The following is a 24,166-nucleotide window of genomic DNA, read 5'->3' on the forward strand; positions in this document are numbered from 1 at the left end:
GGTTTTCTTCTTAGATATCAGGCAAAGCCTCATGCTCTATGTGCTGTGGAACATTTACTGAAGGACCCCACACTGTAATTTTTAACCTCCAAGCAATATATTCTTCTTTTTCTCTACAGAGACGTGCTAACCGTATTCAGTGACTGTATTTGAAATTTCAAGGTTATTTTGCAATTTTTCACCTCTTACAAGAAGAAAGAAAACTAAGAATGTTATACATTTATAATTAACTATTTTCTGATATAATTAGTACATAAAATGTGCAGCATAGAAGTGATGGTGCAATGTTTGATATATGCACAATAGCATCACTATTTGGTTTCCTAGTTTCCTAGAAATAAATTTTCAGACAAAAGCTAGCAATCTAATTAATTTACTAAGTTAACAACCTCCACAGCTTTGTATTTGACTATTAACTGCAAAACTCATCCTCTCTGGTTGGATCTGATGGTAACATTTTCTTGGAAGCCTATAATAAATCCAGTATCTGCCATACAAAATAACTTTTCTTTTAAGGCTATACAAATTTCACACTAGCTGTTTTTGTGGAGATTCCCTCAGAAGTGCCTTGGAGTGCCTACAGTGTATAGAGCTGTACTTCGTTCCAACACACTTTACATCTGCCTATTCCATTCAGGCGCTATGACCTACCACAAATAAGCTAATTCCTGTATGCTAAATAAGGTACATTCATGATTGTGTAATTTTTAGCATGAAGAAAAATATATTAAATATAATATTTTAAAATAATAGAAATATCTGAAGTTAGATAAACTGCACACAGTAACCTGTTTAAGAATATATGAAAAAACTCCTTCCCACCTGTTCCTACATAGTGACCAGCACATCAATCAAAACCAGTCCTTCATGATGATTAAGGAGGATGGAGTGTGAGGAAGCAGAAAGAAGAAAAAGCAACTTCCAATTCACTTAAAAGTGCTTCCCAGATTTCCTTGGCACATACAATCTAGTTTAGAGTTGCAATACAATGGAGTTCCTTAAAGACTGAGAGAGGATGTCCTCCAAGATATCTTTTATGTACTGCACCTGCTCTTCAAAATAAAGACCCATAAGGAAAGCATGGGCTACGCCCATTTCAGCTCCATGCTGACAGGAAGAATATTTTTTAGAATTTACTCAGAATCAAATCCTTATGCCCTATGAAGAGAATAAGCATTTCTATGGCATAATTAATTTCAAACTAAAATTGATGTGTAACATAAATGAGATAAATTACTCTAAAATTGCCTGTTTCTCCATATTGACTATAGGGAAGCTGAGAGTGATTCGGTAAAATGCTCACTGAGGGTAGACTAAATTAATTGTCTGTTTCTGTGGGAAAAGCAGATCAATAAGCAGAACAGAAAGATAAACTCATGAAGGGCATATTACTCCAAATGTTAGGTGAGATTCTTGGGATACATGCTTTCCAACTTTCTAAGCTCTATTTGGTCTCTAGTAAGGAGAAGTTTTCACAATGCCTTTGGCAGCATTAGACTTGACCCTTCAGCAAGGTTGTAACTCAGAGACCTTTGTCGCTTATTCACTTAGAAACATGAAATACATTTTGGGCATAAAGGATTTTTAAAGTTAGGAGTTTTTGCAGGTAATTGCACAACGCAAATGAGTTTCTCCACCTCACAAAAAAAAAACCCCAAACCCCAAACTATATTTAAATCCATTTTATCATTACACATCAGGTGTTGCACAGTTTTTCCTAAAAAACAACAAATGCAACCATAGTGTAGTCTACAGCTTGGTGGCCAGGGCACTCACTCTGGTTCAAGCCTCCACTTTACCTGAAAAAGGTACAGGAGCCGTCAGTCTTACCCACATTCCCACAGAATGCCTAGTCAGGGGAATACAGCACCAAATCACTGCTTCCTTCCGATGCCATAAATGATTATTTACTAATATAAAGTAGAAGAGCTCCAAAAGGAGACAGTGAGACTCAGACATTACCATGAAGTTCTTCGTTTTACCATGAAGTCCTTTGTTTCAGCCAGGCAACTCAGGAGAATAAATCTGGATTTCCGTACCTCTCAAGTGAATTCCCTAACCTACCTCTTGCTGGCTGTTTTGGTTGAAAGATGCATCAGAGTTAGATAAGTTGCTGTGAACAATTTTACATTAAAAAGGTTCCTACCTGTCATTGATAATACGTCTGCTCTACTACGAGTGGGGACTTCTTAACCAGATTTCCCATGCTTATACAGTTTGCATCAAAATTAATAGCTCAGCCATGTATTCTGCAATGACATAGGACAAAACCAGTCCTGAGCTACTTGATGCATACAGTAGGCATGGTGGAGAGACAATTTCTATAGTAAACTACAGTCTGTCAGTGCAGGAGATGTATTATGTATATGTGCCTAAATGCATGGTTTAGCATACCTGTAATCTTTTTAACACATTGCTTCTTCCCTACCTCCATTATTCCTCAGTTCTCACCTCCTCTACCTCAGGCACCCCGCATTGTTCTTGCTATTCTGTCTGTGAGCCCTATGAATATTAAAGGTTTTCCTTGCCCAGACCGTAAATAACATAGCTCAGTTCCAGGGGCGAGGAAGGATGACTGAGAAAATCCTAATGCCACTCTGTCATTGTAGAAAGTGAGATAAAATTCACTTTCAAAAAAGGAACACAATGGAAATCACAGAAAGTGCTGAAAGTTGCTGTAAAAAGCCATGGGAAAAATAAAAGAAATTCAACTCTCACTGTACTATTTTGAGAGGTATGATCAGCTGAAAGTTGTGTTGAAAGGTAAACATGGATATGCACACATACTTTAAGGACATTTTGGCGGGCAGTATTTAGGAGGCTATGTTCTGAGTAATGGAATCTTTAGTACCTATAGGTATATTCCAAAGAATCCTTATCAACAGAATTATTCTGGATAAATAAGATTATTTTGCTCCCTGTTTTGCATTATTTTAGTTAACAATTGAAATGGTGCTTTACTGTTCTGTAATTCAATACTCTAAACAAAATTTGCCAAAACTACTTTTTTAAAAAAAATATATGAGACTTTCAGCTTCAGCATTCAAAAGTAACTGTTAAAAATTACAAGTTTTAAGCACAGTTTTTGTGTGGCTTTTATTAGACTTAACTTTAACATACTCACCAACCAGCCCTATAACATACATTTTTCTCTCTAATTAATGAATTAAAGAATTATCTCAAGAAATTAAAAATAATGAACTAATCTTCAAATAGTGTTTATTAATTTGCATTAAAAATCATCATAATTTTGGTATTTATGGCCTTATTATGCATACTTAACTTCAGAAGCCTAGAGAACTAGCCTGTCTTTGCAACTAAGACAAACATGCAGTCTAATATTGGAATTTGGATTTTTTTCTTTTCTTTGCCATTTTGCTTTTCTTTCATGACACTGGTCACACTAGATTCTGCAAAGAAAACCACAGTGCATAGGTGTGTGTCTGGGGGGTGTGTGAGACACAAGCAAATAATTTTTTGTTTTTAAATTTTTTGCTGAAAGAGCAAAATACATGCAAATGGAAGAGAACATTGATAGATCAATGAAAAGAGTAGAGAGTCAACAGCATGAAGTCTTCTGAGGGTGCTGCTCCCCACCAAGTTGGTATTGAGCCTATTATCAAAACTTGTCTTCACACCCCTTATGGTCAGCATTACTCTCAGTGTATGTGCACCTAGGCAGTTAGCCACTGACTAGTTAGTTTTCTTAAAAAACTAATTGAGTTGATGAGCACACATAGTTTTCACTCAGACGAAAGTATGAGTGCAGGAATAACCCAGGACTTCAGCAGAAGTATGTTTTAGTCTCCATTTAGTGGGAAAAACATCACTGTCAAAACCCAAGGCCCCTAATAATGTCAGCAGATGCTCTTGTGAATACGAACAGGTTGAAAACTGAAGAAAGTCTCTAAGTAATATTGGGAGCTGCAAGATTATGAAAATGCTTGTCCACAAAATTTGTTTTATGAGCAGAATTGATTGTGTGTAACTGTCTCACAAAGGAGAGGATGCTGAATTTCCACTGCAGCAATTCAGAACAGAGAGACCGCAGAGATCCCTCCAAAGCCTGAACATCTATGATGCTGTATCTGTCCAACAATCACTACGTCTTGCTCCAGCACATGGTGACCCAAAACCGGACTATGATCATACAGTCAATAATCACAAGGCTCAGTTAAGATAGGCAGGTAATTACCAGATGACAGTAAGAGAGTATGATTCACAGTTTAACCTAATTACGTGCATCAGAAATATGATGAATCACTTATTACATTTTATAAAGCTTTTTTTTTTCCCCTTTAATTTCCAGTTAACAGATAAAAAATGTTTTTATTCTCTAAAACAAACAAGCAGTCAAAATTTCTTCATAGCATACAGGGGACGTACTAATTAAAAATTATGATAGTTATACAGAGACCCTGAAAAATCCTACAATTAGGATGTACAGGAACAAATCTCAAAAGGGGACAGATTTTGACATCTGGACTTTCTTCTCATTGAGGAGTCCAGCTGCAAATTTTCTAAAGGCTGTAACTTAACTTTTAGCTTGCAGTCAGAATGTAAGCAAAGGGAACTAACTGACTGATCTCTGACTAAGGGCTGTTGCAATAGCCACTGCATACACATTGTATATACTGATGCTGATCAGCAGGGCTTCTGTATGTAATTGTATCAATTCAACATATATCATCTAAAATAAAAAGGACACTCTTTTTGAACAAGATGGGACATGCAGAAAGACTGATATAAAACTGCTTCATGTACACTGCAAGCGTAATATATGTTTAGGTGACAGGTAATAAAGGTAAGCAATTGCCCTCACTCTCAAAAATTAATGTATTTAAGAGTAAGAATTCTTTATACAACCAGCAATCAAGTTAATGTCATCACTTGTTTAGTCAGAAAGTTGTCTGAAAATTTTGGTGTGCTGGTTAATTTACTTCATAGTAGCTAGTATGGGGCTGTATTTTGGATTTGTGCTGAAAACAGTGATGATAACACAGGGATGTTTTCATTGCTGCTGAGCAGGGCTTACACAGAGCCAAGGCCTTTTCTGCTTCTCACCCCACCCCACCAGCGAGCAGGCTGGGGGTGCACAAGAAGCTGGGAGGGAGTACAGCTGGGACAGCTGACCCAAAGTGACCCCAGGGATATCCCACACCATATGGTGTCATGCTCAGCATATAAAGCTGGGGGAAGGAGAAGGACGGGGGGGAAAGTTCAGAGTGATGGCATTGTGATGGAGCCCTGTTTTCCTGGAGATGACTGAAAACCTGCCTGCCCATGGAAAGCAGTGAACGAATTCCTTGTTCTGCTTTGCTTGCGTGTGTGGCTTTTGCTTTACTTATTAAACTGTCATTGTCTCAACCCATGAGTTTTTTCTCTTTTAGTCTTCCAATTTTTTCCCCCATCCCACTGGGCGGGAGGGAGTGAGTGAGTGAGTGGCTGTGTGGTACTTAGTTGTTGGCTGGAGTTAAACTATGACATGGTGTCAACTGTATCACAAAGTTACACTAAAAGACTTTTTAAGATGCACCTTAGTTTTAAGAGCTCTAATTCCCCAGGTTGTGTTTATCTGCATTCTTAATGGATTCCACTATCCTATTCCTAAGCAGTTTTGAGAATAAAATGAATGTGAGATCTTCCAGGAGTTTGTCATATTTACGTAAGTGTCAAGATGTGTATATATTGTTACTATGCCAAAATGTAGGGGATTTAGAAGCTTCTGAAACCAACACAAATGAATAGAAAATGAAAAAAAAACCTCTCAAAAAAAAGCATGGAATGCCAAATTGTGTACTGAGCAGTGTTCAGAAAAGTATTTGTACTTCTGCAGATTACAAACTCATCAGTCTGACAGAATCAAAAAGACTTTCCATAAGATATTGTAGATCATGTGAATTCTCTGTGCACATCAAGAAGACATCATACCAGTGAATTTTCTTATACTTGGCCAATACTGAAGTAACATTTAAACCTTATTCTGATATTTCAGGTAAAGTAAAGATGTAAACTGAGCTCGTCAAAATGCACGTACTTATACATCCATAACCACACTCACAATTTGCAATTTTCTGTGATTTTGTAGCTTGAATACTGGATAATGGATACCCAAGGCATTCTGTTTCATAAAATAACTAATCAAGGAATGTATGTTTGGCTTAGTATGATCATAAATATGATTCTTTCAAGCTGAATAACTAATTATTTGTAATATGTCCATATTCAATAACAAATAACAAGGGAGGCAGATGTGCACTTCTTATCTAAAATCAAAGATCTACTCTAAAAACAGTGTCATGTGAAACACCTAGAAGCTTTCGTAAAGAATAACCTATCTTTCTCAGCAGGGTACTATGACGTATCTTTAAATACTGAGTAATTATTCTCTACTTTATTAGAAAGGTGTTTATATAGTAATTTTTTTATTATTCCCTTAAATCAAATTTGGTTGTATCGCTATGAAACAGTGAGATTACCTAACATATGCTGAAGTTGCTAAAACTATAAAAATTAACATTTTATGGAGCCACTTCTCAACTCCCCCCTTCCGAGTCCTTTACTAGTAATACTTTTGATGGTAAAGCACTACAAAAAAATGCACCAAATCACTGGTGTCACTTATACGGATGCAGTTTGAAAAGTACAGAAGAGGCACAGAAGCAATACATGTAAATTCTCTGAAGATGTACTGTGGTCAGTTTCAGGTGAAAAGAAAAGATCTACCTCCACAGAGGATAAAGAAATTGAGCACAGCTACATTTTCATTACAGTGAGTGTCACACTCATTTTTTAAAGAAAAACATGCTGACTTAAACAACCACATTATAAAAGCTTTAAGCAACTGATGCAGAATTTTGCAGTATAAATTAATGCATTGCCTTGACTTGTTAAATGAATCTAACTTCTTTTTCCAAGAAATAATAGTTTCTAAATATGAAACGGATTTTCTAAGGTGGGAGTTCAAACAATACTCCATGGTTTTTGGAAAAAAGGTATATTATCTTCTTTTATAGTTGTCTGTCATTTAGTATAAGCCTAAACTATGTAATTAATATGGCCAATAACTCCTGGTGAAGTAACTTGTTGTTAGTAAGCAGACTTCTGATTTGACTTTATATTTAATAAATTTTTCATTAAATCTTTTTAGTGTGTAGGCTTGCCAACAAAATTAACAGGCTTAAGATTTTGAATTGGGAAGCTAAAATTTTGGGAATAGGGCTTTTGCCTTTTTTCTACCTGTGGAAGAAAAAAAATTGCCATCAATGAGCTTGAACCTGCCAATATTGCACACATAAATTATCTTCCCTTCCACTGCATGCTCTTTTTGCTGTTGGCAGAAACTACCTCTCAGCATTTAGCTGATCAGGTCATAGTTTCCTTTCTTTCCTAAAATAGCTGTGTGATATGGAATGAATTACGTTTTAGTCCTCTACTGTAAATGATTTCTTCTTCCTAATACTTTAATAGGTGAAAAAGCCAAGAAAAATCTGATTTAACATAAAAAGGGGAACACTAGTCAATGATAGGCATCTCTACTGGCAGGAACTCAGTAATCAATTTGAAGGATCATTCAATAATCATTTTCCTTTTCTTACAGAGGTACAAAATACCAGAATATCCTACTGAAATTATTCAATAATCTTGTTTTACAAATTTGAACACTGGCTCAGTTTCTGGTACTTCGTGCTGTGTTCTAGGTAAGCTTGAGCTGGAATAAAGATGGCTACTATACTCATTCCTACATATGTTTTCTTCATAAAGTCTCCAGTTCACACACACACAAAAATCCTATATGTTAAAATCAACTTGTAGAAGATGATGTGCAATAAAAAGGTAAAAAAAAAAAAAAAAAAAAGACATATGACATATTCACGAGGAAGGAAAAAATAAAAAACTGTAAACTGCACAAAACTCCTGCTGCTGCAGTGTCAGCAGTTCTGTAGTAAAGTCAATCATGCCCTCATTGTTTCACTGTTCTCTTGATCCTGGAGAGAGGGAAGACAGAAATTGTTTTCTGAAGAAACAAACAAATAAAAAAAGCCCCAAAACAAAAACCAAACACAAATAAAATTTTAAAACATGTTGAATATGTGATAAATCTTGGTTTGTTACAATAGAAGAGGTTTAAAAGAATAAACAAAATTAAACTTCAGTGACCATTTTTAGTCTCCCTGCTTGGATTATGAAGTGGAGAACATACATATGGTTTATTGTTTGCTGGAGACAGGAAAAAGTGAATACTGTGAAGAATTCGTATTTAATTCCTATTATTTCTACACAATTCAAGAAAGCAGAGGGAACACATTGCTATTTAACATTCACTGTATATATGCTTGTCAGAAAAAATTTTATCAGCTTTATTTTATTACATGTTCCGTTAGCAACTTCTGTCATTTGCGTTACTGCTCCATTCAAACAAAAATGTTTATTTCAACTAATATGAGTAATAACAAGCAGCATCTATTATATTATTTCCTAGGCTGCAGTAAACTAAATAATGCCTAGAAGGCCTAAGAAACCAACGGCAAACAGACATTTAAAATCTCTTTCCAAAATATATATATCATGTAGGTCCAAAGTAAATGACAGCTGCATATACACACAACAAAAAATATTCACGTCTGTACTTTTGTGTCTTCCCATCAGCATATACAATTTAATTAGCAGCTTTTCTGCGTAAGAAAAAACAAAATTGCTTAGAATCCATTTTTAAGAGTTTTTCAGGACTCTCTGAAAGATTGAATTGATTATTTGGAAAAGATTATTCCTGAGTATATTACACAGATCTTCCTTAACTAACTCTTAAACAGTGTGTGTGACACTTAAAAAGTAACTTTTACCGCCAGACCCTGTAACACAAAGATTACAGCATTTACCTGTATTTGACCTAGAAAAAAATGTGGTTGTGGAATCTGAGACCATAAACTGAGATGAAGGCAATCGCACCTACAGAGTCTCAGTTCACCATGTTTGTTACATTTGCAGTTCAAGGTCTTAACACCCCACTAACTTTCCCCTCAGCTCACCTCTTCAGCAACAGAGGTTTTGATACGGGCACTTCTATTTACCCAGTCCTGTTACAGTTTCCCTACACCTCTCTGTGAAACTCCTGTTCAGGAATTCTGCATATTGAAAACATATACTGTAACAAGATTTATGCTCAGATACCAGCCCTGAACTAATTTTTGAAATCCATCAACTGTTGAAATGTCTGTTTTGAGTTCACTTGCTCGTGGAAGGCAACATATCTATTGGCTGTACACAAGTCAATAAGTCAATACTGTCAGTTCACATCTGCCTATACGCTGAGCCTCTTCAGAGCCGGCCTGTATCCCTACTCCCTACGTCCCATTGATGCAGTTCTCATTTCTATTTAGAAATATTACCATTTACTGTTATATCTGATAGATACAACAAAGGAAAAAATTAAAAAAAAAAATTTGCTAGCACCTGAACTACACTGAACTACTGAATGCAACTCTTACTTAGGGAAACAATTCTCAAGCAATAACTTTGTTGTCTCAGTGCACCACACTTGCATCTCTTCTTCACAAGAGTTTCATCCATATGAATACTGCATGCTGATGGTTAACTGCATATAACAAATGACAACTCATTTACAATTTAAAATGCAAATAAAAATACATTTTTACATCTTTTTCCCAGCTTAATTATAATTTGGATGTATTTTGAAATATTTCCCCATCAACTGATGATAATGCAATACTTAAGCTTTACAATAAGCTTTTTTTCAGTAATGTAGAACTGAGACATCTGTTTTGGTTACAATACATGGTGAAATTAATTATCTTATTTTACATTTGTTTATACAATTAAGATTACAGAACCCTACAAAGCAATATCATGACAGGTGGCATTACACTTAAAATTTCACTTTTCCTCTTTTTTTTATATATATATGTATATATAGACACACACATATATCAAATCCTGTTTTCTGTTCTATGAACTTTACAGAGATAAAAATAAAGCAGCGGTAGCAATCTTTTTAAGGACAATTTTGGACTGCAGATTTCAGTAATTACACGGAATAACAGAATGCTATTTGGGTTTATCTAGAAAAATCAGGAGATGTAAAATGGTGCTTTTTAGTGCCTTATCTTTTGTTTACATTGTTCTTCCTTCTACTATCTTACATCTCAACCTCCTCATAACGTAGCTTACAATAACCTATGATTGCTACCAGGTGTACTTTATCCCTTGAATCAGTATATGCTGTAATAATGCAGTAACCAAAGAAGTTCATATACATCTTGCAACTAATTGTTTCCCTTTTCTTCCTCCACACAAACAGCTTGAAAGAATTTATTCCTTTCCCAAACATACATGCATATATGCATTGGCATACAAAAAGGTCCTTCAGGCAGCACAGTAAACTAGTTGAATGTACTATTCATTTTTACCCACTTTTGCTTTACCAGCTGAAAAATACTATACAAAATATGGGAATAACATTAATTATTATATTTTGTGAGAGCTATACAGTTACACAGCTATTTTTAAGGAAAACCTCCAGATTTTGCTTGACAGCTGAAGAAATATAATTACCCAACATCTAGTAGAGTATTTTTATCTACCAAAAAAAAGCATACCCTGAAGCATAAGTTCCAAGACGCTCTCTTACATTTGCATCCTGTCAGCTAAAAAACCAAGACTATAATTTTCCAATATCTGCCGAGTGAGTTGTCTTAAAATGTGCAATTGTAGAGGGGTACACCTGCAGATTTGCTTTGTGCAACAAAGGGAATGTCACGGGGTATGAGACATGTCAATAGAAACGTGTCATTCAAATTCTGGTTTTTTAACCTCTGCATGCTGCAAAGCCAACAAATGCTTTTTTTCCTTAAAATACCATTTATGAACGTAACTAACTGGCAAACACAAGCAAGGATAAATAAAATATCTGCCTCACTGTTGGAAGTTGGAATTTAAATCCTTGTTTTACTTAAATCAGTGACAATTAAAATTACTTCAGTTCGAACAAGATCACAATTAGGAAATTCTGTATTCTATGCTCATACCCACAGCACATCAGTTGGTGCCGTTCTTTGAACCAATTTTCTACTAACAGATTAGTATTAGCTATTGATAATCAAAGCATTTAACTGAAAAAGTGTTAATCCTTGTATAAAGGTGATACAGGAACTAAACGTCAATTAAGTACAGTAAATGAAGAACATATACTATGCAACTCCAGCATCCGTAGCTGTGTACTACCTTCCACAGTTTTGAAAACTTTTTGAACTGAGTCAACGATCAATCAGAGCATTGTTCTTGTCAAAAATATGTGATGATACCCACTAAAATGCAGAACAAATTGGTGATGTTTCCACATTTGTTTTAGCAGTATAATATAAATCAGCAGCATGTAAAAGAGTAATCAGACAACAAAACTGGCAGCAGTGTTTTACAGTGCTCCATAAATCTCATGCCTGAACAGAAAATGGCAGAGTAGCACTGATAGCAGTTTGCTTTCCAGCTCTGTAGTCCAGATCCATCAAATGACTGAGGTACCCAAAACAAGACACCAATGAAATTAAGACACCAAAATCTGAAGTTGTGAAAAGCTTTGAGATCAAAAAGCTCCCATAAAGTCTCTTTGTAACCTCAGTGGTATTTGGACGTATAAGAAACCCCAGTTTCTGACCTTTAAAGGTCCCTAATTGCTTAATAATTGTTTTTACTTGGAAATGCGGAAGCATTTCAATTTTGGCAAAGAAGTCAAACAGTTTACAGCCCAACTCATCTGCAAGGCAGGCAATAGTCAGTTGGAAGATCTGATCTGGCAAGCATTTCCAGATGTTGCTTAACACACACTAATGAGACTGTGCCTCTCTCAAATTACTGTATTGCCCACCACTTCTTCCATGCCACATTCAGTGAGAGACTCTGGGACACTGTTAGCACAAGCAGCATATCCATCCTCTGATTCAAATATTGTAGGCGTGCTAGAAAAGTAGAGAGTCATCTCAGTAAGAGTTCTTTCAAAAGTTGGGGAGAGGTGACTTTAGGAAAGGGTCCCTGGACCAAATCTGGATTCCATCAGGGCCCAGATAAATAAAAATAAGTTAGTGCAACATGGGATACTCCAGTGCTCAGGGCCCTTACCAAAACTGACCTTGAACTGTGCTAAATTTAAGTACGACTGACGTTACTGATGCTACTGGTACACAAGCTAGGGCCATAAGGCTCTGAAACTTGGATTAATGTCTTTTGCTGTGAGATCCTAGGGCACTGCTATCCCCTTGGCTGGGGAGGAACTAAGGAAACACAGTGTTGTTGTAACATATCATCAGACCATATATTCAGGAGAGAAAGGGAGAGGTAAAGAGAGAGACAGAAAGAAACCAAGGAAGGAAAAAAGGTACCTTACCTCACTTTTAAATTGCCTTGCTGTGGCTGTCCATCGTAAATCGACAAAATATCGAAATCTTCCTCGAGGGCAAAAGTATGAAATGACAGTTGTATCCTGTTACGTTCTCCTGTGATAATGATCCACGTGCAGTTGGCATAATTTGGATAACCATGAGGAAATCCAGGGCTTTCTATAGTACCGTTCGGTCCCTGTACTAAGCCTCCACAGTTCTGACCTGAAATAGAAGAAACAAAAATAGGTATTTTGGTGTTTTCCCCTCCCCCAGTACATAGTCTTACATGAGTAATTGTATGTAAACTTAATTTTATAATATTTTTTCTAGATTACAAATACGACATAAAATTTCATGTATACCTTTTTTCCCTCTGGATTCAAAACCCCCATCGCTGGATTTTCTGAGACACCTACCATCTTTTTATGCAATGAATCATTATTTGAGGTTATGTAGTATTAACAATGTATGACTTATTCATCCAAATGTGAAATCTAAGCATTAGCCTTGATGCCATAAATTCAACAGACTGACAGTTTTAATGCCAGAGAGCGTTCAGAGCTTTTTGGAGAATGCCATTTATAAAGTTTTTATATAAACACTAAAGTATTAGAGTTTCTGCTGTTCTGAAACATAATTTCAACACAGAGAGCAAAATATAGACACACATTTATTATGCATTCTGTTGTAACCAACATTAAGATCTTTATACTTCAAAAACACAGCAAAAATTTCTGTGGTATAACATTTGTAGTGCCATGTGTATTGTTATCAGGCGAGTGTGGTTTGGGATTTTTTTTTGTTTGGTTGGTTTTTTTAGGATTCTTCAAAAATAACACTAAGGGTTTACTCAGCAGGCATTTCTGTCTGGTTTGTACATCCTACAGACCTTGTGAGGGTATGGTAGCTCATTAATGGGAAGTCCTCAGCAAGAAAACTTGACTTACAGTGCACACTCTTGCTAATTTCCTACTTGATTTTGTCAATCCCACACACAGTAGTTGTACTGGCTCAGAGCTGGAGAGAAGCATTAATGAAATATTTGAACAGAGAAAAGTTTAAGGACATTCTGTGCACTGTAATGCTTGGATTATTACATGCATTTTAAGTACTTCAGAACAAGTATAATCCCAGCATTTTATTGTTATACCTAAACCAGAAAAGTATTTCAGGCTGCAATTTTATTTTTAACTTCCCAGCAGTAGGTCTCTGAGACTGAATCTTTAAGAGCAGTGCTGTCAAATGCTTGTGGGAGGTTTCTAAATCTTAATAAAATGGATTTAATAAAAGGGATTTGCTGCTAAAACTTCAGAACTAATAAGTAATAATTTTCTACTAAATTTCAAATATAACAAAAACTCTAATGAAAAGATAAAAAGGCTATGGGGATTCAGGAGGCCTTTAAAGTAAAAATCTTCTCCAGTATATCTACCGATTGATTCACATTACTTTAATAAAACATTGGTATTATTAAACATTCCTGAAGAAGGGACCTGTTACACTATAAACTTAGCATGAACGTTTCAGCTATGTACTGTTCACTGTAATTTGTCAGCATTCTTGCAGATGCTTTGCATTGTGTTCCTCTTCCTACAACCACAGGTGAAATGTCATACAAGTGTCACAAGCAATTTAAAATAATTTAATTATTACAGAAATAATGTTCTGAAAACAGAAAAGGAAAATTATAGTGACAGCCTACCACCTAATACTGTAATGAGCTACTTCATGTCACCAACATCCAGAAATTCGTTTGTGTAACTCAAGTACCTCCTGCAAGCCGTGCTGCACAACAGCTTTCCTACCACTGGGTGTGAAAGGGTTGCTTTGAAAGGAGAGAGCTGTAAGTGCAAGTTAGCAATTCATCTAAATTCTACCAGAGACAGAACCACCTTTTAGGAGCAGAAATTTGTAATTTTGGGGTATAAAGAATGTAATACACCATATGTAATTGAGTATGTAAATACAATACATTAATTACATTTCTGATTTCCAGGGAGACAAACACATTACCTCCCCAGTCCCTTAGGGAACCTGCTGTAGCAGCTGGCTTAAGGTAAAACTGAATATTGCTGGAGTAATAATGAGCCCTCCCACCCCCAAAATGGCCACAGCCTAGCAGCCTCCTTACAGAAGCACTTGCTACATGCCCGCAGAAGTTTTTGCAACTGTCAGTGATTGCTCCCAGTTTTATTCCAAAAGGTGTTTTATACTCCTTACTGTAGATTCAAGTTATTGTGCATTAGTCTCTTGGAAAATAAAGAAACTCTAATGATAAACAAGGCAGCCAACACTTTACCCCTGTTTAATGAAAGCATTTCTTACCACCTGTAGCCCTTTCTTTCTCCAGTTTGCTTTTGCTCCCCTGTATATATATCCCTCCCATTCTGAAACTCTTCATAAACAAACATGCTGCCTTATTCACTTTGTACCCAAGAAACATGAATCAAAGGAAACGGAAAATCATTGCTGTGAAATGTTTGTGAAATGCTGTGAAGAGGTTTGCTCTTAATTTTATATGCATATATATAAACACATACTTATTTACTTAGTGTTCAGCAAAAACCCCAATAAAAATCCTAGAAAAAATTTAATACATGGTTAACTCCTAGCAATCTCATTGCTGCATGCCGACAAGAGCAAAGACATTCTCTCTTCTGAACTAAGCAATACTCAAAGAGACTTCAAGAGCTGTGCAGGCCCAGAAAACTGACAACGTTCTAGGTCTGCCCCTGCCTGGTTAAGACATGAAGCATGCTAACAGAGCAGTATTGGGGGAAAAAGGATCAGCTGCTATCTGTGTAATACTTATTTTGTCAATATATGTAGGTCTAAAACCTTCAAAACTGTCAGATGTTACACCTCTGCCATGGAGTAAATTTAGCATCGAATCGCTTAAGAGAGATTCAGTAGGAGGATATACTGGGAGAGCAGGAATGAAGAGGCTTTCAGGTGACAGGTGGCAGCAAATTAGATAGGGGTTGGCAATGAAGTATCCCACAAAAAAAATGTGGTTTCTGACTGCAGAGACACCACAGAGCAGTAAGAAGACACTGATGAGATTAAGAACATTTTGTTTCTTATGGGTGCCTTAATAGCAGAAAGTGTCAAAAAAAAAAAAAAAAAGAAATTGAACATACCAACAAGAAAATTTTAAAATAATATTAATATCAGCAGAGCTCAAGTAGTTCTGCTGGGCTCAATGTAAGCACAGAAGAGAATGTAGGCTGAATGAGACTGAATACACCCCGTAACGAAATCTACCCATACAATTCACTTTAGCTCTGTGTCAAATAAAAAAAAACAAGAGTTGCCATTTGTCACAAGCTGTGCGGTCATTGATTGAGTACAATATCAGTACACTGAATTGTTTTAATATTAAAGGTGTATTAGACTGCCAAAATTTTATTAGTATGACACCACATCGTTGTTTATATGAACATAAACTATGCCGTTAGCATTAATTTTCTGTCATATCTTGTCTGTAAGAAGATATTTTAGGACAGCTATTTTAACTTTATGATATCAAAAGCATAATTTAAGAAAACTGATGCTCTTAGCTTGTAGTTGAAAATTATTTACACTGATTTCAGCCTTATTTTACCTTAGAAATGTTCTTTGCATATCCCTTACCAGCCTTATTTGCACCTGCTCAGCCTCAACATTTCTCACTTGTGACCCCTAAGATAGAAAGAAAACTTAAAACACTGCAATTTTGCCTAAAACACTGCAATTTTGCCTTAAATGCTGAGATTAAATGGGTGTTAGAATCATTAAGAATCAGTAGAATTTAAGTACTGCTTTGCCATAAGATTTTGAATAAACTTCACAAAACACAGACTTATGAATATTTTCTAAAAATTGGACTTCTATTTTCCTGGGCCTTTATATTTATCACGACTGTATTTATCACCCACCCACCCCTCGCCATTTACCAGTATCTAATAAATAGAAATAGCAAAGTACAGGTTCATTGATTTTTTTTTCAAGTTTTAAATGCTTCTAGAAGAAACAAGAAAAAAGACAACCACTTCTCTTCTTGTAATTCATAAGGTATTCTGTGGAAAACTGATATATTTATACATATATATAGATGTGTATATATATACATACATATACATATTAACATAGCAAGCAATTTTTGCAAGATATGTGTATTTTGAACAAGCAAACTGTAAACTGTGCCAAAACTAACTATAGAAAAGTCAGTGATGCTAAAGATATTTTGAACAATCATGATAATGAAAATGAAGTCACATTTATTCTTGTTGTGACTGAGTAGCATCTTCTATTCTGCAGCTACAGAGGAATACAGCAACTAGTAGCGAGGCTGAGATCTCTAGCAAGATTGTATCTCCCTCATTCTTTAAAGTAGATTCCAATATGAGTTACTGTTTTTTTAGTAAGTTTAATAAGTAAATAAGAACAGCTGGGCTTGGCCAGATCAAAGACTCATTCAGCTCAGTATCTTTTCTCCAACAGCAAGCCAAAGGAATTACCTAGGAAGGGCTTCACCAGAAAACTCCCCTCCCCTTCAAGATCTGCATCTCAGGGATTTCTTAAAAAGAACACATTCCAGTAGCCTCATCCTTCTGTTTAATAGCCCTTGATAGACTTTTTTTCCATGAACTTTACCCGCCATCCTGAGTCTACACTAACTTTTAGCACCTTTAACGTACTGTAGAGGAAATCCTAAAACATTAAAAACCCTTCTTTGTCTTTGTTCAGCAGCTACCATCTGAGAGGTTCATTTGATGCCTCACTAAATTTTTGTATGAAAAGGTAACATACAGATGATTCTTATTGATGCTTTCTATGCCACTTACCATCTTATTGACCTTTACCATGTCCCAGCTTCTTTTTCCAAGTTCAAAAGTTCTACTTTATATAGCTGTTATTTGTACTAAAGCCATTTTATCACCTCTCTCTGAACCTTTTGCAGCTTTGTTACACCCTTCACAAGATAAGCATACCAGAACTTCTTGTAATATTGAAAATGTATACATGTAATTTACACAGTGACATTTTTAATCCCTTTTCTGTTCTCCTACTAATTTAATCTGTTCTTTTACTAAGGTAAGCATTAGCTTGACATTTTTATAGGATTATGTATTATAACCAAGATTCCCTTCCTCCAGAATTACAGTGAGGTTAGAGCCTGTCATTTTACATGGAAAATTAGGATTTATTATGGTCTTTTCCTCTGTAGGTTTCCTACAGTTTATAACTATGTGCATCACATCACATTCATCTACTCTGAATTTCATCAACTACTTCAACATCCCCTTACTTGGTATCATAAGCCCTTTTTTTGGAATTCTTCACAATCTTTATTACCAAATAACTTCCTGTCGTCACGTCACTTCACTGCTTACTCCCATCTGCGGATAATTTATGAGTGTGCTGAACAAAACAGATGCCAGCACAGATATCTCTGCAGTGTCATGGTGACTCCCTCCATTGTAAAAACTGGCCATTTTCTCCTATCGCTAAGGCACAAATTTTAACCAACCTTTTAGCAACATACAGACTTTCTTATGCCCTACCTGATTTGTTTCCTTTGTAGCCTTTACTGGGGAGCCTTTTTCAATGTCTTTTGGAAATTCTGATCAACTTTATCCACATTCAGGCTCATTCCTTCAGAGAGCTCCAATTGAATTGAAAAGCATAAAGTTTTAAAATAAAGCCTTGATTCTTCTTCAGTATATCACATTTAACCATGTGTCAATCAATTTTCTTCTTTAATATAGTTTCCTAACACATGTTTCAGCTATTCCAGCTTTTAGTTCCTTAAATCCCCCTAGTCCCTTTTAAATACAGGTATATCAGATGCATTGAGCTGAAGATTACATTAGCAGTGCTGCAATTTCTTCCTTGATTGTCTTTTAAGCTCTAGATAACACATGGTGCTTGTGACATTAATGTTTATTTTTTCTGTTTGTTCCACAACCCGTTCTACCAATTTTTCAACTTTAAAAAGATGCAATTTTCCACAAAGAACAGTTCAGGCACGGGAATTAAAAAAACATACATATATTTGCTGTCTTAATTAACTTCCCTTTATATTCTGAATACCTATTGGCCTAGCAAGGCTATATTGCAGGCTACTTGCTCCAGCTGTGTTCAAAAGAAGTATAATTTCTAGTTTTACAATGTTGGCCTGCAATGCTCTTGGACGCTAACATTTTGTTTCCAGGAAGCCTTCAGAGAGGACCCAGCAGCCCCTAAATCTTACTGGGATCTCACTGGTACAAATGCCTTCACCTGCCTTGCCTTGGGATTAGCTCCCTCTGTCAGTCTGCACAAAACAGCACTAATCACTTTCTTTGCATAAATAGTAGGATGAATCCCTGACTCCATCGTCTCTCTTTTATCCTTATTTATGAAGCCTTCATTATAAAAGTTGATGGTTAGAGCCATCACAGATTTTAAATGCTCTCTCCTGCACAGAAAATTCAAATGCACATCCCTCACCTCCCCAGAGCACCTCATGTTTGCAGTCATGACTCTAACATGTACATTCACGCTTGCAGAAGCTTTGGTATTGCAGTAAGTATTAACCATAATTTAAAAGACTTTGAGCAGCAAAGCTCATGACAGCAACAATTTTGCAAATTTGACTTTTAACAAGGGAGAAACCAAACATTCCTGAGAGTTCAAAGACGTGTTATGCATACATAGAACAAAAAAGATTTCCTCTTGAACTACAGCAGGTAACTGCAGATTTAAATTGTTGCTGCCATCGAGATGGTGGAGCAGTAGGTAGCTGTAAGACATAAATAGGTGGTTGCACACCTTGTTGCAACTACCCCTTTTTCTTTTCTTCTGCATTTTAATACGCTACCTTCCTTGCTGTCCCCTGAAAGGTGCTGGTGGTTCCTGCCTCCGCCAAGGCCTGCAGGCCCACGCCAGCCCCCCCCACCATGCTCTGCACCGGGCCCTTATCGCTTCTTCCTCATTAGTGTATCCCGAAGCTATCTTCTGACAATGTTACTACCCAATAAAATTGTTATTTCCTAAATTAACTTTAATAAAGAACAGAAATGTCAAATGGCCAGAGAAGCAAAAGCACTATTTTCTGAGGGCTGTTCTAAACAGCATTTGGCTACTTCAAGTGTACGTTAAAAATCAACTACGAAGTAAACCTCACAACATCATTAAAAGGCACTTTCCAATGAATTAATCAAATCAGAAAGTACCAAGTTCTTCTTAATTTAGATATCATCACTGAAGATTGATTCACAACTGCAAGCCACCATCTTTGCTAGCAAAACTGAAGTACGCCCTGGCTGGCAGCGACAGCACGAAGATCTCACGCAGCAGCCACCTGCGCTGCGTCTGCATCTGCTTGCTGTGTCTGCCATCGCCTTCCAACACCAGAGAGAACTGATGCAGTAGTGCCTCAATATTACAAATATTTAAACATATTCAAGACAGTCTCAGCTCGGTGATGGATTTAGATGACCTGGGGAGGAACAACTGTGCGAAAATAGCGGTGTGACAGGACAAACAGAGCTGGTCATGTGTAAATAGTGGCCTGCCTTGGCCACTTATGGCCAACAGGGGCCATAAGGGCTTGCGAGTGGGTTGTGCCAGCCTAGGGCGAGCGCAGGTCGGGGTGCCAGCAGCTGGGTCGGGCTGTGGGCCAGAGGGCACGTGTGCCTGGGGGTCAGCAACCAGGGAGTCCCCAGTGAGCAACACCAAGTGTCGGGCCCATGTGGGACCAGGGCCAGAGTGTGCGAGCGTTTGCTGTGGTCTGTCCACAGCTGGCGAGCAGGTGATATGGAGGGGAAGCCAGGAGGGTTTCTCTAAGGATGAGACCACAGCAGGGTGACTAGCAGGGACCAGGGGAGTTGCGGTCAGCTCTGTGCATGGGTGGGTGGCTGCTGGTGCTGCATGAGCTCATGTGAGTGCTGAGTGTGTTCACCTCTGTTAATCTGTGTAGCCGGCCACATGTATATACATATATATACACACCTATATGTTTATATACACATACGTATGCGGTGTGTATGCATGCTCTGTGTGTGTGCCTACTGGGAAAGCTGCTCAGCCTTGTCGCTGCCTGCATCTAGGGCACAGAGATGGGGCACCCTCACCTCTGCTGGCTGCCAGATTCAACTCTTCCTATCAAAATCAATTGCCTCTGAATCGTTAAATACTCTGTATCTTGGCAGCTAAAGCTAAAAATAGATAAAAGATGGCAGCTAAACTGCAAAATCTATGCTGGTTTCCTTTAAATACAGATCTATTCAAAACCTGCAATTTTCATCTGTGACTAGTCTAGGACCTTCACTAGGTCATCTCACATGAGATTAACGGTTGGTAAATGCTAGAATGCCTGTAATAACCTTAAATTCTGATGCGGACATTCACAAAGTGACTGCAACTTCATCAGTCTATAAAACATGTTAAATTCAGACCTTACTTCCAGCCACAGGATATATATTCATTGATTGTGTTGATGAAACAGAAAATCTAGTGGTTTTAAAGTCTCAGATTACTACTCTGAGAGTCAGGCAATAGCTTTGCGCACAATTTCCTATGTATATTTAAGCTTTTATCCAGCATCCAACTTAAATTAAATTGTCCTGAAGGTTAAAGATTAATATTACTCTTCAGGAAGAAGTTCTGAAACAAATCCTGCTGTAATGGTAGCTTTGCTGTGTACCAGAGCAAAACATCTTAATTGCTGGTATGTGGAATTTTTTTCTTTATTTTAATGAAGTTCTCAATGCTGAAATGCACATTATACATCAGCCAGATTACGTTGCCATTATAAATTGAGAAAAAGATATTTCATGTTCCCTTTTCAATATTGGAATCTCCAAAAAGACCAATAAATCAGTATTCACACAAGTTAATGGGGAAATAAAACGCAGCAAAATATGTTTCTCTGCAGGAAAACTTTTTTTTAAAGGGCTTTTAATGCTTTTTTAAAAATCCAGTCTCTAACTTCATCAATTCAGTGCCACTTCCTAGTAGATACAAAAAAACCCACCATAATTGCTCTCTCAAGGCTACAGCTTGACAGACCTTCCTTCTGACAAAGCAATGTTTTAGTTAAAAGCAACTAGATTATATGAAGTTGTTTTAGCCCTTTTCCTTCAAAAGTAATGATTTTAGCCCAATAAAGCAAAGTTCTCCAAATACTCTTTGTTCTTCCTTTGCATGTACGCCAATTGTTTTTAAGATTCATCAAAGCGAAGGTAAGAGAATGCATTAAAAAAAGAGAAGAAAACAATGCAACTTGTATACCAGATTTTAAATACGTAGCAGGCGATGTTGAAAGAAGTTCCTTTACAAAAGGCTGAGCTCAAGACAGATTTAGTGCCCTTTAAAACAAGACTATTCTTCATAGATGCAAAATCATTCTGCAGATGAAGATCACTGAGGACACAGTGGATTTTATTTGTTTACTTTTCTAAAATAAAGTAAAATAAATTGAGGTTTTAGGTAAACACCACTATTACTGTTACAGTTGCTTAGCAACAGCTGGTAGAAAGAGAGTATGGTACAGCTCAGGTAAATAAAAGGAAAGTGCTGATTTCATTGTTTGTGAAATACTGAGACAATAATCTAGATTCTCTTCTGAGCTTCACTAGAATAGGAGCAACTCGATTGTAAGTGAGCTACTCTGAGAAGACTTCTTTATTTCCCTTCTGCCAGACTCCTGCAACATACAGGATAACTGTCTGTACGAAATCTGATCACTTCAGTATTGTCAGTTTGACTTTCATTTTTTATTGATGTCATTTCTCCCAGACCACTTTACTGACAGCCTTACTCACATACCAGGATCTAACAACAGGGGTTTTTATTACCATCTTTGTCACTGGATGCCTACATCATGAGGCTGAGAAGTGTAATGCAGTTCAAGCAGTTTGGTTTTATACTATTACTAAAAGAGCACACTGTCAGAAAGACCAGTTCTGAAAACTGGGAAAAATCCATTTGTCTCATTTTAACTCCTCCATGAGCATCATCTACTTTAACTACCTGACAGTTATTACTTTGTGCATCACTTCTGTGATCCAGCAGGCTTTCCAGCATTTTTTTGTCTGTGTGCAACCACAGAATCACTCCAGAAAAGGTTTCAAATTTGTTCACCTCTGCTACTTTAATTTGTGCTTTCTTTGCATTTAAAACAGAACTTTTTAGTTCAGTGTGCTTTAATTACCAGTGAAGAGTCAACTGACATCAACTGAGAAGAACAAATACTGTCTTCCAAATTAGATGGCTAAGTTGTAACTTGAGGGAGAATGAGTGGCAATAAATTCTTCAATAATCATTAGAGAAGTTTCATTTTCAAAGATGGAAGAGCTATTTTTAGAATTTAATTTAGAAAGATCAGATGACATTACATTAGATTTTAGTCTTAAAACAATCACCTTTGTTAATACAAATGCATTCTGCAGGAAGAATTTTAGCTTTCACATTAAAAAAAAAGAAAGATATTTTATAGATCTCCTGCAAGAAATCATGAAACATTCCTCTTGAGAGATATATTATTTCCATACACATAATTGTATTTCTTATTTAGATTTGTATGTTATATAAATCAGAATATGGGCACTACTGTCCTATGCAATGCATATATAAGAAAGAATTCTCCTATGAAAAATTAACAATATAACAGAGCAAACAATATTACAGCATTAACAAAGTTAAATATAATCAAAATATAGGTAGAATGACAACACATGCCTGTGTAAAATACAAATTTCATTGCACTTTTGGTGTCAATAAGTTTACACACACAAAACATACACAACTTATGGCATTCACTAACATTACCAGGGTGGGAATGACGCAACAAACACATATTCCCTGGAGATTATAAATTCAAAGTACAGCTGCCTGAGGCATTCATGACTGGATCTAAAATGATTTGTTCTAATAATCTTAACCACAGGAAATTTAGTACCTTATGTTTTGTATCTTACTGATATATTTGCACAGTATTAAAGTAATTACTGATTTTAATGTGGCAATGGGATGGAATGGAGGGTGATGCAGCGGCTGTCCTGTGCCTGAGTCATGATGTCAGTGGTTGACATTTATGCACAGCAATATTCAGAACGGAGCAGCTAACCACCATCTTGCAGCATCAATAATAAACACAATTGCATGAGTAACTACAGGTGTCATTCAGCATTGTTCCAAATCCTTTGGCCCTATCTACACCAATTCAGATGGGTCCCAAAATACTACCAGTCTGATTTGGTGCCCCCAGTTCATACTGGAGTAAATGAGTAAAGAATAAGATATTTTTCTTATTTCTCAGTCTACATAAGATCATGTTTTATTTCTCCAATACCAAATACAATGTTTCAGTTTTATGTTTCCCATTGTGCATATCTCAAGCAATTATTTAGTTTTGTAAATAATGGCAAGCGATGCTGTGAACTGTAAGAAAAATGCAATTAGCATTTGCTTTAAGCTACAGCTGATTAGAATAATACTTTCTAAATAGTGTATATAGTATATATATTTACTAATTAAACACATTCAGCCCATGCATATGACTCAGGTTACAGAAATAAAAATTTACACAATTAATTGAATTCAAATAAATTAAGGAACCTAAGATGATAGTACAAGCTGGAACTGTAAAACATGTAATGGATATTTACGATATTACATACTTAAAGACATTACTTCTCCTAACAATGCAACATTTCATGAGATATTGTACTTCTCAGAGCTGGTTTGCTTATACAACATAATTGTTTCTTATAGAATTATGGTGAGTGCTGTTTTGAAATATCAAA

General features: G+C 36.4%; 1 protein-coding gene across 1 annotated transcript in view; it reads right to left on the minus strand.

Moving 5' to 3' along the window:
- The window catches only part of CSMD1 (CUB and Sushi multiple domains 1), a 1,237,849-nt gene that overhangs the window by 993,079 nt on the left and 220,604 nt on the right, over window positions 1-24,166 (minus strand). The window contains exon 2 of the mRNA XM_075086937.1: window positions 12,398-12,614. Coding sequence (XP_074943038.1) covers window positions 12,398-12,614 — 217 coding nt within the window. The remainder of the gene's footprint in view (window positions 1-12,397; window positions 12,615-24,166) is intronic.

This window comes from Phalacrocorax aristotelis, chromosome 3 (genome assembly GCF_949628215.1).
Source record: "Phalacrocorax aristotelis chromosome 3, bGulAri2.1, whole genome shotgun sequence".
Lineage (NCBI taxonomy): Eukaryota > Metazoa > Chordata > Aves > Suliformes > Phalacrocoracidae > Phalacrocorax > Phalacrocorax aristotelis.